Raw genomic sequence first — 13,491 nt, forward strand, 5'->3', positions numbered from 1 at the left:
AACGTTTACTGGCCGGGCACGGTGGCTCACGCCTGCAATCCCAGCACTTTGGGAGGCTGGGGCAGGTGGATCATCTGAGGTCAGGAGTTCAAGACCAGCTTGGCCAACCTGGTAAAACCCCCGTCTCTACAAAAAATACAAAAATTAGCCAGGCGGCTGGGCGCGGTGGCTCTAGCCTGTAATCCCGGCACTTTGGGAGGCCGAGGCGGGAGGATCACGAGGTCAGGAGATCGAGACCATCCTGGCTGACACAGTGAAACCCCGTCTCTACTAAAATACAAAAAATTAGCCGGGCGTGTTGGCGGGCGCCTGTAGTCCCAGCTACTCGGGAGGCTGAGGCAGGAGAATGGCGTGAACCCGGGAGGCGGAGCTTGCAGTGAGCCGAGATCGCCACTGCACTCCAGCCTGGGGGACAGAGCAAGACTCCGTCTCAAAAAAAAAAAAAAAATTAGCCAGGCGTGGTGGTGGGCACCTGTAATCCCAGCTCCTCGGGAAGCTGAGGCAGGAGAATCACTTGAACCCAGGAGGCAGAGGTTGCAGTGAGCCAAGATCGCATCGTTGCATTCCAGCCTGGGTGACACAGTGAGACTCCATCTCAAAAAAAAAAAAAAAGATAACATTTACTTAGAAAATAACCTATTTTTGGCGATTGGGTGGGCCCACATGAGCCTACAAGTGAGGTGCAGTGGCCATGGAGGGCAACCGAGGAGTCAGTGACCACAGACTCCCCACAACACCCCAGCCTGACGGCCTGACATCGGCCCAGTCAGTAGACACCTGTGGAGGCAGTGGTGGCCTCCACAAGCCCTCTTTCTCTAGGGTTGTATATATATAGAACATCCTGGAGTCCACCATGAATGGACAGTTGGACCTAAGTGGGAAGCTAATCATGAAAGCTCAACTTGGGGAGGATATTCCAAAAATTCCTATTCATAATGAAGATATTAATATTACTTATGATGAATTAGTGCTAATGATGCAAAGAGTTTTCAGGGGAAAGCTTCTGAGTAATGTTGAAGTAACAATAAAGTATAAAGATGAAGATGACGATCTTATAACAATTTTTGATAGTTCTGACCTTTCCTTTGCAATTCAGTGTAGCAGGATACTGAAATTGACATTATTTGTTAATGGCCAACCAAGACCCCTTGAATCGAGTCAGGTGAAATATCTCTGTCGAGAACTGACAGAACTTTGAAATAAAGTGAATCATTTATTGGACAGCTTGGAACCATCTGGAGAACCAGGACCTTCCACCAATATTCCTGAAAATGTTACTGTGAATGGTAGGGAAGAAAAGCCTGCTTCTTCGGATTCTTCTGGAAAACAGTCTATTCAGGTTATGGCAGCAAGTATGTCAGCTTTTGACCCTTTAAAAAAACTAAGATGAAATAAAAAATAATGTTACGTCGGCTTTGGCTTAACAGATGATCAGGTTTCAGGGCAACCCAGTGCTCCTGCAGAAGACTGTCCAGGAACATCTGACAGCATTGCCGCCTCCTCCTCAGTAGCAGCTCACCCACCAGGATTTCAGCCACAGCAACCACCATACACAGAAGCTAAGATACAAGCAGGTCAGACTGAAAGTCAGCTGTACCAACAGTACCAGCAACAGGCTAGCTATGACATGCAGCTGTACCAAAAGTACCAGCAACAGGCTACCAACAGACGCGCAGCATCTGCGGGCTCCACCTCAGCAGCCTCAACAGCATGGTACTCAGTATTCAAAAAGCCAGAGTCAGCAGACTGGACCCCAAACAACCTCAGCAGTTCCAAGGATATGGCCAGCAACCAACTACCCAGGCATCAGCTCCTGCCTTTTTGGTCAGCCTCAACAACTGCCTGCTCAGCTGCCACACAGTACCAGGCAAGCAATTATCCTGCACAAACTTATACTACCCAAACTTCTCAGCCTACTAATTATACTGTGGCCCCCGCCTTTCAACCTAGAATGGCTCCAAGCCAACCTGGGGCCTATAGACCAAGTTCAGGTTTTACTTCACTTCCTGTAAGTAGCATGACCCCTCCTCCAATTGGGCCTAATCCTTCTATGTCCTCCCTTTGGTCAGGGCTGTACCCAACCTGGACTTGGTTATCGATAAGGAGGCTCATCCACACCAATTAATGTAGCTGCTAGCTATTGGCCTCCCAAAAGACTCCAGTACTGTTTTAATCTGTAATGAAGTTCACAAATTTTAAAAGTACAGCATTTTTTATGATATCTTTGTTGCTGTTAATTGAAAGTATAATTTGGTGGAACACAAAGACCAAAATCAAAGTTTTTTCCTCCCTGCTTAAAAATGTAGCAACTTCTTAGTTATTTTGGAACACTACTCTTACATGTGTGTAAAGTGATTGACCTTCTAGCTTCCCTTGTCCAGAGGATATTAAAATGCTAGTGTAAGGTTTAGTCATCTTACTTGGCTTTCTGCTATTAACATGATGTACTAAAGTAGAGCCCTTTTAGAATACGACTAGATGTCATGTATAAAATGTAAGACTGATAGATTAATAAAGATGATAGAATTTAAAAAACCTATTTTTTCAGGGTCTGACAGGAAAGTGTAATGCTTCCTTGTATTTATATTATTGATTTTATTATTCATATGCTTTAAAAGTCAGGAAAAACAGACTGTTACTTAATCATTACTCAAGTTTAGAAGTTAGATAAAGGATTCCCAAACATTTACTTAGTCTCTTCCTTGAGCTCCCCCTCATTCACTGCAAAGTGAAGAATTTAACATTGATGAACAACAATCTGTGTATATATCATTCCAGAACTGAGTGACTCAACTGGCTAAGTTCTCCCTTTTGCAACTAATCTCATGAGTTTCTTGTAACCCAGGTACTACCCTTATACTGGCCAGTTGATCAATTCCAAACTACCAGTAACCATGTGAAATGTCCAAAACAAATCCTCACTCCTGCAAACATGTCCCAAGATTATCCCTATAATGAATCCAGTTCTAGGGTCTTTTCAGCACTTCAAATCAAATGCAGGGCAAGAGAGGGAAAGGAGCTTATATAAGACAGGATCCGACATGATAATCTGAAAAGCCTAACACTAATTACTCATCTTATTACCTCTTCACTTGCCATCCTCCCACACTTAATCCAAGGCTGACACTTAACTAGTACCATTCTCTAGTACCTCTGATTTCTTCCTGGATCTCCCCAACCTGATCTCTCTAGCTACCATACTTTTTTTTTTTTTAACTACCTTTCAATCCAATTCACAAATCAGAGAGGCAACATGTTATTTCTATTATCTTTTCAAACATCCATGGCCTAATTCCCTGACAGCCAATCTTCTGTCCAGATTACTTATCAACTAATCACAATTTATATCCAAAGTTGTCTCTCAATTTTCTTGACCTCCCCATCATGAGCTACCACTGACCATTGAATCCATATGAAAGCTCTCTCCTCTGGTTGTCCTCTGTAACTCTATTCTATCCCAAATGTCTTCCTTCTTCCTTCTCTACCTTAAGTCTCCTTGCTATAGGTTTTCTCCAAGTTTTAGACTTTGATTTTTACTTCTTTCTCTATACTCTAGCAGCTCAGGTTTCAACTCTTTTATCACCAGCTTTGACTGGTCCTAAAGAGTAATGTGTTCCTATTTCCTATTAGACATTTCTCCCTGCATTCATTCACTAAGCATTCTACCAATTACCCATTATATGCTATTTAGTGTGTTAAATGTTAAGGATATAGAGATCAATAAGGCCTACAAAGATCATCTCTGCCGTCAAGGATCAAAGACAAGTAAACAAAAATGTTTAAAACAATGTGATCAAGGTGGTAATTCTCACACAGATGTACAGAGAAAAAAACATATCATAATATGGAAACAATGGTTTCCTATATCAAGCTTACACACATTATTTGCACACATTATTTTAATTAAGTCTCATAACAATGCTAGGAGATATAAAAGGTAAAATTTCTTAAATAACTTAATACCAGATTGTACAACTAGTAAGTGACTAATTCAGGATTTGAGGTCAAATTTGTCTGGGCCAAAACCTATGTTTCTTCTCCTACGCCCAGTGAAAAGAAATCTAGACCTGATAAGTCAGGAGAGAATTCTGTTAAGAACATCTATTTAAGATTAATCAGTATTTCAAGAGAATGTTTAAAGGCATAGTCAAGAAGAGCTCACTCAGGGAAATGACTAGTTTGGGACAGAACTTACAACTTGCAACCCCAAAACCCTCAAACTCAATCTAAAAACAAGCTCAGCATCTTCTTCAAAGAAGTACTGTACTGTATTTCATTACAGACACACCTGGTGTTCAAATTTTTAAATTTCTGAAATTGCAGTGTAGACATCATAGTGTGTTACAGTTAATTGGCAGTATTGTTTGTTTTCTTAGTGGAACATAAAATAACGGTGCCTGAGAATTTCTGGCTTCTTAGATTTGATAACAAATGGTAACTTTCTCCTAAACTTAATCCCCACATTTAAATCCCTTGAATCACCAAGATCTATTTTTTTCCACAGTATCCGTTCTAATCATCCATTATTTTCCATTTTCCCTGCCGCCAATCTGGTTTAAGGTAGTATCAATTGTGCACAGATTAAATACTGTCCTCACTGGTCTCTCTGAATCAGTTTTCCCCTATTCTAAACACTCAAATACAGCACTATGGATCAGTCTTTCAAAACCACCACTGTATGCATGCCACTCTCCCTCTCTCAAATTGGTTCCTCACTGCATATAAGCATGATTCCAGTCTAGTTTCCAAGACTTCCATAAACTGGCCTAAGCTGACCTTCACACAGTTTCTTTGCTATTAATCAATAAAAGCCTTCTACTCTAATCAAGCTCTTCTATTTATGGTCTCTTCAAATGCTCTAACCTCTGTCTATAAACCTCGTGATTCTTCCCATCTGAAATTCACCCAACTCTTATACTATTCAAATCAAATGTCAAGGCTCAACTCAAGCTTCATAACCTCCATGAAATCTCCCTCAACCATTCCAAGCCACTTCTTCTTCTGAAGTTCTATAACATGTACTCCCTTGAATATTGTTGTATTTAACTTTTCATGGGAGTTTATGTCTTATTTCCACAATGAAATTAAAAGGATCAAAGGCAGAGACTATGTTTAACAATTATGCAGCATAGTTTAGTGGTTAATTACTTAACTTCTGGAGCCAAACTACATAGGTTTGACTCTCAGCTCTGTCATCTTTCTGTGTGACTTTGGGCAAGTTATTTAACTTCTCTGTTTTAGTTTCCTCATTGTGTAAAATGGAGTCAATAACAGTATATACCTCAAAGAGTTGTGAGAATTAAATCATGTAGGACCTGTTCTTGATACGTACTATGCACTCTGTAAGTGTTAATTGCTATAAATCCATTAATAAGAAAAATCACCACTTAAGTGGTGATAAATATCGTGTTAGCTATACTATGTATGTATGTTACATAAGTGTTAGCTATTATTTTTGTTATTTAGAATCTCCATGTTCGGCCGGGCACGGTGGCTCTCGCCTGTAATCCCAGCACTTCCTGAGGCTGAGGCAGGTGGATCACCTGAGGTCAGGAGTTTGAGACCAGCCTGGCCAACATGGTGAAACCCCATCTCTACTAAAAATAAAAATTAGCCGAGCATGGTGGCGGGTGCCTGTAATCCCAGCTACTCAGGAGGCTGAGGCAGGAGAATCGCTTGAACCTGGGAGGCGAGGTTGCAGTGAGCTGCGATTGCACCTTCCACTCAAGCCTGGGCAACAAGAGTGAAACTCCATCGCAAAAAAAAAAAAAAGAATCTCCATGTTCATGGTACCCAAAATAATAAGTACATAGCATGTACTCAGTATTTATTTGATGGAGGAAGGAAGAAAAGGTCTTAACATGAGAAGCAGCTTTTTAGGAAAGTGTCCATTTCTGACATTCTGGGGAGCAGTTGAGAAATCTGTCCAGGAATGGCAAGAAATACCTATTTGGGGGTCTACAAAGGCTAATCAATTTCAGGAGGAATTAACAGGAAAATGACAGGGAAAGACATTCCATAGGCTAGCTGTTTATAAACGTACATATTTCATGTACACCTGCACTATACGGTTCTGTAGTAGCTTTGCAGTTTTAACGGCATGAGAGGCACACCAAGCTTCTTGGTTGAGTTTAGGATAGATAGGTACTTACTGAGCATGCCTCTATAATTGAGGTCCATATCCCGGCTCTCAGATCGCACTTTAATGGCATCCAGGATGGCATCAGGAGACAACAGTCCTGAAGGCCTCACAACATTCAGAAGCTCTGTGAGGCTCATGAGAGGTAAACGCACAGCCTGCATGATTTCAGCATGATTCTCCTTTGAATTGTGCTTACACCAGTTTAATAAGGCTAGGAAAATATCTTTTTCAGGAGCTGCAAATGAATCTCTTAACACGATGTTTAAAAGTGCTGTCTGAAAAGGATAAAAAGGTAAAATTCCAGTTATATGAAGTTCAACCACTGCATGATCAATCAGTAAAAGTTTACAGGACAAGTATAACTTAGCCAATTAACTCTTTTTGACCCTCTCCTTCCCTTATGCTTTGTGCCACATATTCTCCTACTCACGGCTGTGTAAACAACCAGGATGGTAGCACCTTTCTTTTATGCTCAGGTATCTTGTACCACTACATCAAACATTTAATCTTTCCAAACACATCTGCATTCATCTTTTTTAAAATAGCAAAAAGAAAAATGCCAAAGTGAAAAGCTGTCAATACATTCAGATTCTTCAGGAGAGCGTACACTGTTAAGTTAGAAAGATATATTTGGCATTTAAAATTCAAATTTTCTTCCACAGTATTACTTCACTACCATATTTTTGGCTCTCAGATCTCCAAACTCACCTCCAGGAACAATGTTGCAACCCTCAAAGATCATTGTCTTTAAAAATTAAGTAGAAAAAAATGAAATAGGATAACACAGATCTTAATTTACACTCAAATCAAGATATGTAGCTTTTCAATAGGTTTTTCTCATTAGAAATATCCAGGTTCTAGAAGGAACACAACAAGGGAAATGGAGAGACAATCACCACCCAGAGTTCAAAGGAAGATTTGAGCAAAACAGTTTTACTCTAGCTATAATATTGAATTTTAAGCCAGCAAAAAAAGCAGGGACTTAAAGACATCAAATAATGCATCAGATCTCCTCTAGGAATTTACCTGCTTGCTCTAAGGAATTATTAGTCACACTCTCTGTCAGAGAAAAACAAAACCAAAAGGTAGTATGCAATACCAAAAAGGACCCTATTTGATTGTCACTACCTTGAAAACAACCACACAGCGGCACAGTCTCTTTTGCACATAAAACTTACCCGAAGAACCTTAAAAGAAAACACAACCAACCAGCCCCTCTCTTTTATGATCCAGAGTCCTGGTAGCTAGATGCAAGTGGCTAGACCAGATAACCAATGATAACTCTATGATACCAATGACTTTTCTTATTATTCTTAGTCCATCGCTATACTTCTACAGTATAGGCATAAATAAAACAATGCATGCCTATAAATTACTCGTAGACAAATGACACACCTTAGAAAGGGAGAGGAAACCTTCACTTGAGAGGACTTCCTGAGCATTCCTGTCCATAAACATGCAGCACATACAAGTTAACTTGGGAAGTGAGTAGAGACTGGCGACATCAAAAGTCATGCAGACATTCTGAATGTTAAGTATGGTGCAGAGATACTCAGAGGTAGAATCCTCTAGCTCTGGAAATCCATATTTATGAGCCAGGCTCAAAAAGTCCAGCAGCACCTCCTCCTTCTCATCTGTCAGCGTTGCCCGCCCAGTGTAGATATATTTGAGTAGCATTGTGAATGCTTCTGCAGTGGTGTCTTGGAGAGGAATTTCTGCTTCAGGCTGAGACTCTCGCATTCCACCATACAATAATGCTCTGCACATCAGGGAAGAAACACATGAAGAAACCCTCAAATAGGATTTGCTACAAAATATTGGAAATAATAGTTACCAACATTATGTAAATATAAATTTTTTTAATGACACAAAGATCCAAGTGAAAAAATGCAAAGTAATCATTTAAAATGGTTCTTTACAGGACACAAGAGGAATGATTTTAAAACTATTTGAATTAATTCTGTAAGCCACTGAACTAACGAGATACTCTGAAAGCTCAAGATATGTGATAGATATTAAATAGAAAGATGAGAGTGATCTTTTGAGAGGCACAATGAAGTTGATACAAAGATGTTAAAGGTCAATAAAGCAATTTAAAAAGTAAAACTCTACAGGAAAAGACATAATCAGATAAACACTAATATGATGCCATTCTCCCCTGTAAGACTGGCAGAAATTAAAAGGCTTGTTAATATCAGTGCTGCAAAAGCAATGGAAAAACAGGTTCTTTGATACACTGCTTTGAGAGCATAAATGGCAGCCCTTTATGGAAAGTAATTTAGTAGCATCTAGTCAAATCTAAAATGTGCATACCCTTCAACTCAGTAATCTCTCTTTTAGGACTCAATTCTAGAGAAGTAATACAGTAAAGAAAAATGTGTAAGAAAACATACTGAAACACTAGTAAAAATCTAAATGTCCATCAGCAGCAACATGGTTAAAAAAACTGTGATATACACATTCTATGCAGCCATTAGAAAGATCAAGGGAGATCAATAAGTACTGTTTTGAAAACATGTCCAGGATATGGTAGGTGAGTAAGTAAAATTGCAGATCCATATGTACTGCATGAAAAAAGTATATAACCAAATATTTACATGTTTATGCACGTATGTCTCTATCGGTATTTCTTTAAATATCAAGAAAAATCAGAGGAAATTCATATTAAACTCTTAACATCACTTATTTCTGGGAAATGGTATTAGATGGCTGGGAGACAAAGACTTTCATCTGTTACTTTATAAATTAAAAATGAAATTACTGATAGGATTACAGTGATTTTTTATTTTTTTCCTTTCAGATTAAACAAAAAGCCCTACATTATTGCTTATCTAAGAAAATGAAAATTAGACAATCCAGTTAGGTAATGAATTTGAATTTCTACCTCTATCAATCAACAGGAATAATATGAACCAATTAAACCTCCAACCTATCAGGAAAGAAAGGACAAAGAGGACAAGGAAGAAGTGCAGAAAAGGGAGAGAAGAATACAGAAAGAGAAAGAAAAGATGCAAAAGTGAGAGGAAGAGACTGGAAGCAAGAAAGAGATTCTCTGTGTTGCTAAAATTCCCAGAGTAGGACTAGCATTTCAGGGTTACCTACCTGGAACTTGTCCCACCCTCCCCCAGGACCTAGCATTCTTGCTTGCCCCAGAAAAACAGTTGAAACCACCCAGAAAAGATTCATGAATATTCTGAGCGTACCTCTTCACTGGGTTATACTCTGCCTAAAAGTACCCTTTAAGGTTCCCATTAATCCAGAGAGCATCCAACCTTTACCCTAAAATTACCAAATTAAAGAACTTCTCCTTCTTGGGGAGACCTCAAGACTTATCCCCAATCCTGTATGATCCATGATATTTATCTGGATTCTCAATGCTTTAAAAGTGGTTTTGATGAGGCTCCCTTGGAACAATAAATATGAACCCCCAACTTCAACAAGGAGACAAGCAGAGGTTCAATGTTTACTACGAAGAGTTTCCTTCTATACAGTTCCTTATCTGGGAATTGATAGGCTAGTCTGACAGCACTTAGGCCTCTTCTGACGGCTGACAATTAACATTCTTTTGCACATGAATACTGTCAGCACTGAGAACCTGTCTAAGATAGCATTGAGCTTAGCTCTAAGGTAGACTTAGAGGTAGAGCTTAGCTCTAAGGTAGACTTAGAGGTAGAGCTTAGCTCTAAGATAGTCTAAGGTAGACTCTGAGCTTAGCTCAGTGAGCCAGCAAATATTACAAAGGTTCAATATCTACAAAGACATCAAGAACAAGGTCAATAAGCGGGGGGAGTATATTCCATTCACTCAATACAATCTTCAAATTTCTCAAAGTATTTGAGTTTCTTTTAAGGATATAATAACACCTAAAAGATATCCTCATAGAGTTGTTTCAAATTATTTTTGAAAGAGGACAAGGTATACTGTATTAATAAATAGTAAACACAGGTTGAGAAGTTCTGACTTAATAAAAAGTGGGCTCTTGGCCAGGCGCGGTGGCTCAAGACTGTAATCACAGCACTTTGGGAAGCCGAGGCGGGCGGATCACAAGGTCAGGAGATCGAGACCATCCTGGCTAACACGGTGAAACCCCGTCTCTACTAAAAATACAAAAAAATTAGCCGGGCGTGGTGGTGGGCGCCTGTAGTCCCAGCTACTCGGGAGGCTGAGGCAGGAGAATGGTGTGAACCCAGAAGGCGGAGCTTGCAGTGAGCCGAGATCATGCCACTGCACTCCAGCCTGGGCGACAGAGTGAGACTCTGTTTCAAAAAAAAGTGGGCTCTTATAAAACACTTTAATAGTAATGACTGGACCAAAATTTTAAAAAGGGGAAGAAATATAAAAGGAAAAGTGTGCAGAGGACAGAGGCTGATAACAAATAATGGCTAGACCAAGGTCAGATGCCTTGGCAGAGTTGACCACTAGGAAGAATAGGGGAGTATTAGGACTTTTAACAGACTCCTCACTTTTCTAAGCTCCCGGTTTCATCTACAGTGGCATTTTACATGTGTAAGATTGGAAGTTCATGAAAAACCATAGGAGCTCTAGCTACAGAGTAAATATTTCCAGGAGACACACTTTACCACAATGTGTCTGACTCTAGGTGTTGCTGTCTTGCTTAATTCTGATTATAAAAGCCAGACTGCAGTTATCACTACAAGGTAATTGAAATTTTCTCTAAGCCAGTGGAATCTCCATTTTAGATACCAAGTTTCCCAGATAAATCTATAACTCTGTGAACCATCTTTATCCTTAAAAATAGAAAAAGATCCATTATCACGCATAAATTATAACTCACTCAGTAATTCAGTGATGACTCCCTTTTGACAAATATTAGGTAAAATGTAGAGTAGTTAAAGATCAGCTTAAGATCTATAACCCTGGAAATTAAGGACCCAAGTAACCAACAACAGCTGCATACAAGTACACGTCTTAGATCTGCTGGGCTACTAACAGCTCCTAGACCTCAAACCAAGGGGTATATGTGTCCATTAGCAGGTCCACAGGGCAGTCTACCTATACAAAAAGAAGCTTTAGTCCCATTAGCCATCTACTGGGAGGAGAAGGTAAGGGCAACGAAGACTCAGCCTGAGAAACACTCTTGAGACCTTGAAAAATGGTTGATTGGGCACTATTTGCTCTGGGAATCCTTCCAACCCTTTAATTTTAAGATGGCTCCTAAAGGAAAAGGTAATTCTCAAAAAATAACAAAGTCTACAAGGATGAAATCTTTATAGATATTGAATTGAAGGACTGTGAGATTTTGTCATTATACTTGGTTATATATTTTTCATAGAGCAGAAAATACCAGTGTTTTCTACAAGTGAACTGAATTTTCAAAAGAAGTATTACACACTTACCGAAAATACTGGCACCTGGCTGCTAAAATTACCCTGTGGGCAGGAAAACGTTTCTTTTCCACAACAAATGTGACGTCGCCATATTCTTCCCCAATCAACAAGGCACCAATATGTTCAGACAAAATGTGCACATGATCAATTTCCCCCACTGCAGTAAAGGGGCGGAGAGGGTGGCTGTTACTCATCTTGTGGAATAGACGATAGTCGTTGATCTATCATATAAAGAAGGAATGAGAGTTAGTTGGGGGAGGGGAGTACACGTAGAAAATCACTTACCATAAACATAGCTAAGTAAAAATTTAAAGTGCTTAGAAAAACTCCTATGAGAGAGTTAATCAATGGTATCTTTATTAACCCATTTGTTTTGAGAAGGAATTCAGCCTGCTTCCCTTCACTGTACTCCCTTTATCACACTAGGAAAGCAAAAATGCCAGAGTCTCCAAACACTAACAGCACTTGCAGCCATCACAGTCTAGAAAACTGAGCCCAAACACAGGTCTCATATTCCTCACAGTACCTTAGGAAAAGAAAAATCAACAATCAGAATAACTTCTCTTTTACATAGATATATTGAGCAAGGTTGGGTACAATTATACCAAATAGAAAAGTCATTCAGGCACCGATCTAGGCCTAAATTACAAACAGAATAAATGAAATAATCAGATTTCAAATAAGAAGTTTTGGTACGAAACCATCTCAAATATTTTATTTAAAAAAAATCTTCTGGGGCCAGGCACGGTGGCTCACACCTGTAATCCCAGCACTTTGGAAGGCCAAGGTGGGTCAATCACCTCAGCCTCAGGTTGGGAGTTCGAGACCAGCCTGACCAACATGGAGAAACCCCATCTCTACTAATAATACAAAATTAGCTGGGCGTGGTGGCGCATGCCTGTAATCCCAGCTACTCGGGAGGCTGAGGCAAGAGAATCGCTTGAACCCAGGAGGCAGAGGTTGCTGTGAGCCGAGATGGCGCCATTGCACTCCAGCCTGGGCCACAAGAGCAAAACTTCATCTCAAAAATAATAATAATAATCTTCTGGAGTCACAAAAATTACTTGACATTTATTAATGAACATTTGCAGTAGCATCCTGAGCTCCCCACATCCAACAAAAGAGTAACTCCAACAGTTTTCTCAAGACTGTGGCTTCTATTCCAAACTTGTTGCTCTGATGATCAGGCTGCCAGTGTTTACCAGAACATCATTATATTTTGTCTCATTTCCAGGCACCTTCCTTGCTTTTGTATACAATGCCTTTCTACAAAATTAACTGAAAATCAAAGGGCTAAAACATGATTAACAGCTTTACATGTAAGAAAGTGGGGGGTTATAGTCTTAGAAAGCTAAAAATGTTTATATTTTTTAATACCAAATGTACTTGCATATACTTAAAAAAAAAAAAAAGTTGGTCTTGTTCTGTTGCCCAGGCTGTAGTGCAGTGGCGCGATCACCACTCACTGTAACCTCCAACTCCTGGGCTCAAGTGGGCCTCCCACCTCAGCCTGCCAAGTAGCTGGGACTACAGGTGTACACCATCATGGCCAGCTAATTGCAGGTACTGCTTTGATAAGTGTAAGTAACTGGCAAGTATGTCAGAGTCTTGGCTAGCATTCAGATGCCCCCGGTGAAGAGGTAGTTGATAGCTCAGAGGTAGCCAGCTACCCCTCTGCTGCATCAGCGACTAGAGAAATTGAGCCAGATATGTTTTCTCTGCTAGACCTCCACACCTTTTTGAGCTCTCCAGTTGAACCACATTTAAAGGTTGAACAGCTCCTAATCTTTAAACTCCCACATCCAGATCATTAGCAAGGTGTGTCAAAAATGGTCTTTCTCTTCTGTGACTGCAATGGAAGATCTTCATGGACCAGGTTCCGAATCTGCCTGCTTTAGTTAACCTACCACCATACGCCCACCCTCAAAAGGGGGAGCAATAGCAGTGATGCAGAAGAACATGGAAAATGAGCTAGGCAAGAAAACACCTACCCCAGGTAAG

At 40.0% G+C, this 13,491-nt stretch overlaps 1 protein-coding gene and 1 pseudogene across 14 annotated transcripts in view; one reads left to right on the forward strand and one right to left on the reverse strand.

Moving 5' to 3' along the window:
• BTBD9 (BTB domain containing 9) overlaps nucleotides 1-13,491 on the reverse strand; it is a 507,047-nt gene that overhangs the window by 450,072 nt on the left and 43,484 nt on the right. For all 14 annotated transcript variants that reach the window (XM_063632289.1, XM_063632296.1, XM_063632291.1 and 11 more), the window contains 3 exons: nucleotides 11,500-11,711; nucleotides 7,538-7,901; nucleotides 6,153-6,417 (listed from right to left, as the gene is read on the reverse strand). In XM_063632289.1, the coding sequence (XP_063488359.1) occupies nucleotides 6,153-6,417; nucleotides 7,538-7,901; nucleotides 11,500-11,711 (841 nt within the window). The remainder of the gene's footprint in view (nucleotides 1-6,152; nucleotides 6,418-7,537; nucleotides 7,902-11,499; nucleotides 11,712-13,491) is intronic.
• Nucleotides 845-2,466, forward strand: LOC129473750 (protein TFG-like; annotated as a pseudogene).

This window comes from Symphalangus syndactylus, chromosome 23, assembly GCF_028878055.3.
Source record: "Symphalangus syndactylus isolate Jambi chromosome 23, NHGRI_mSymSyn1-v2.1_pri, whole genome shotgun sequence".
Taxonomy (NCBI): domain Eukaryota; kingdom Metazoa; phylum Chordata; class Mammalia; order Primates; family Hylobatidae; genus Symphalangus; species Symphalangus syndactylus.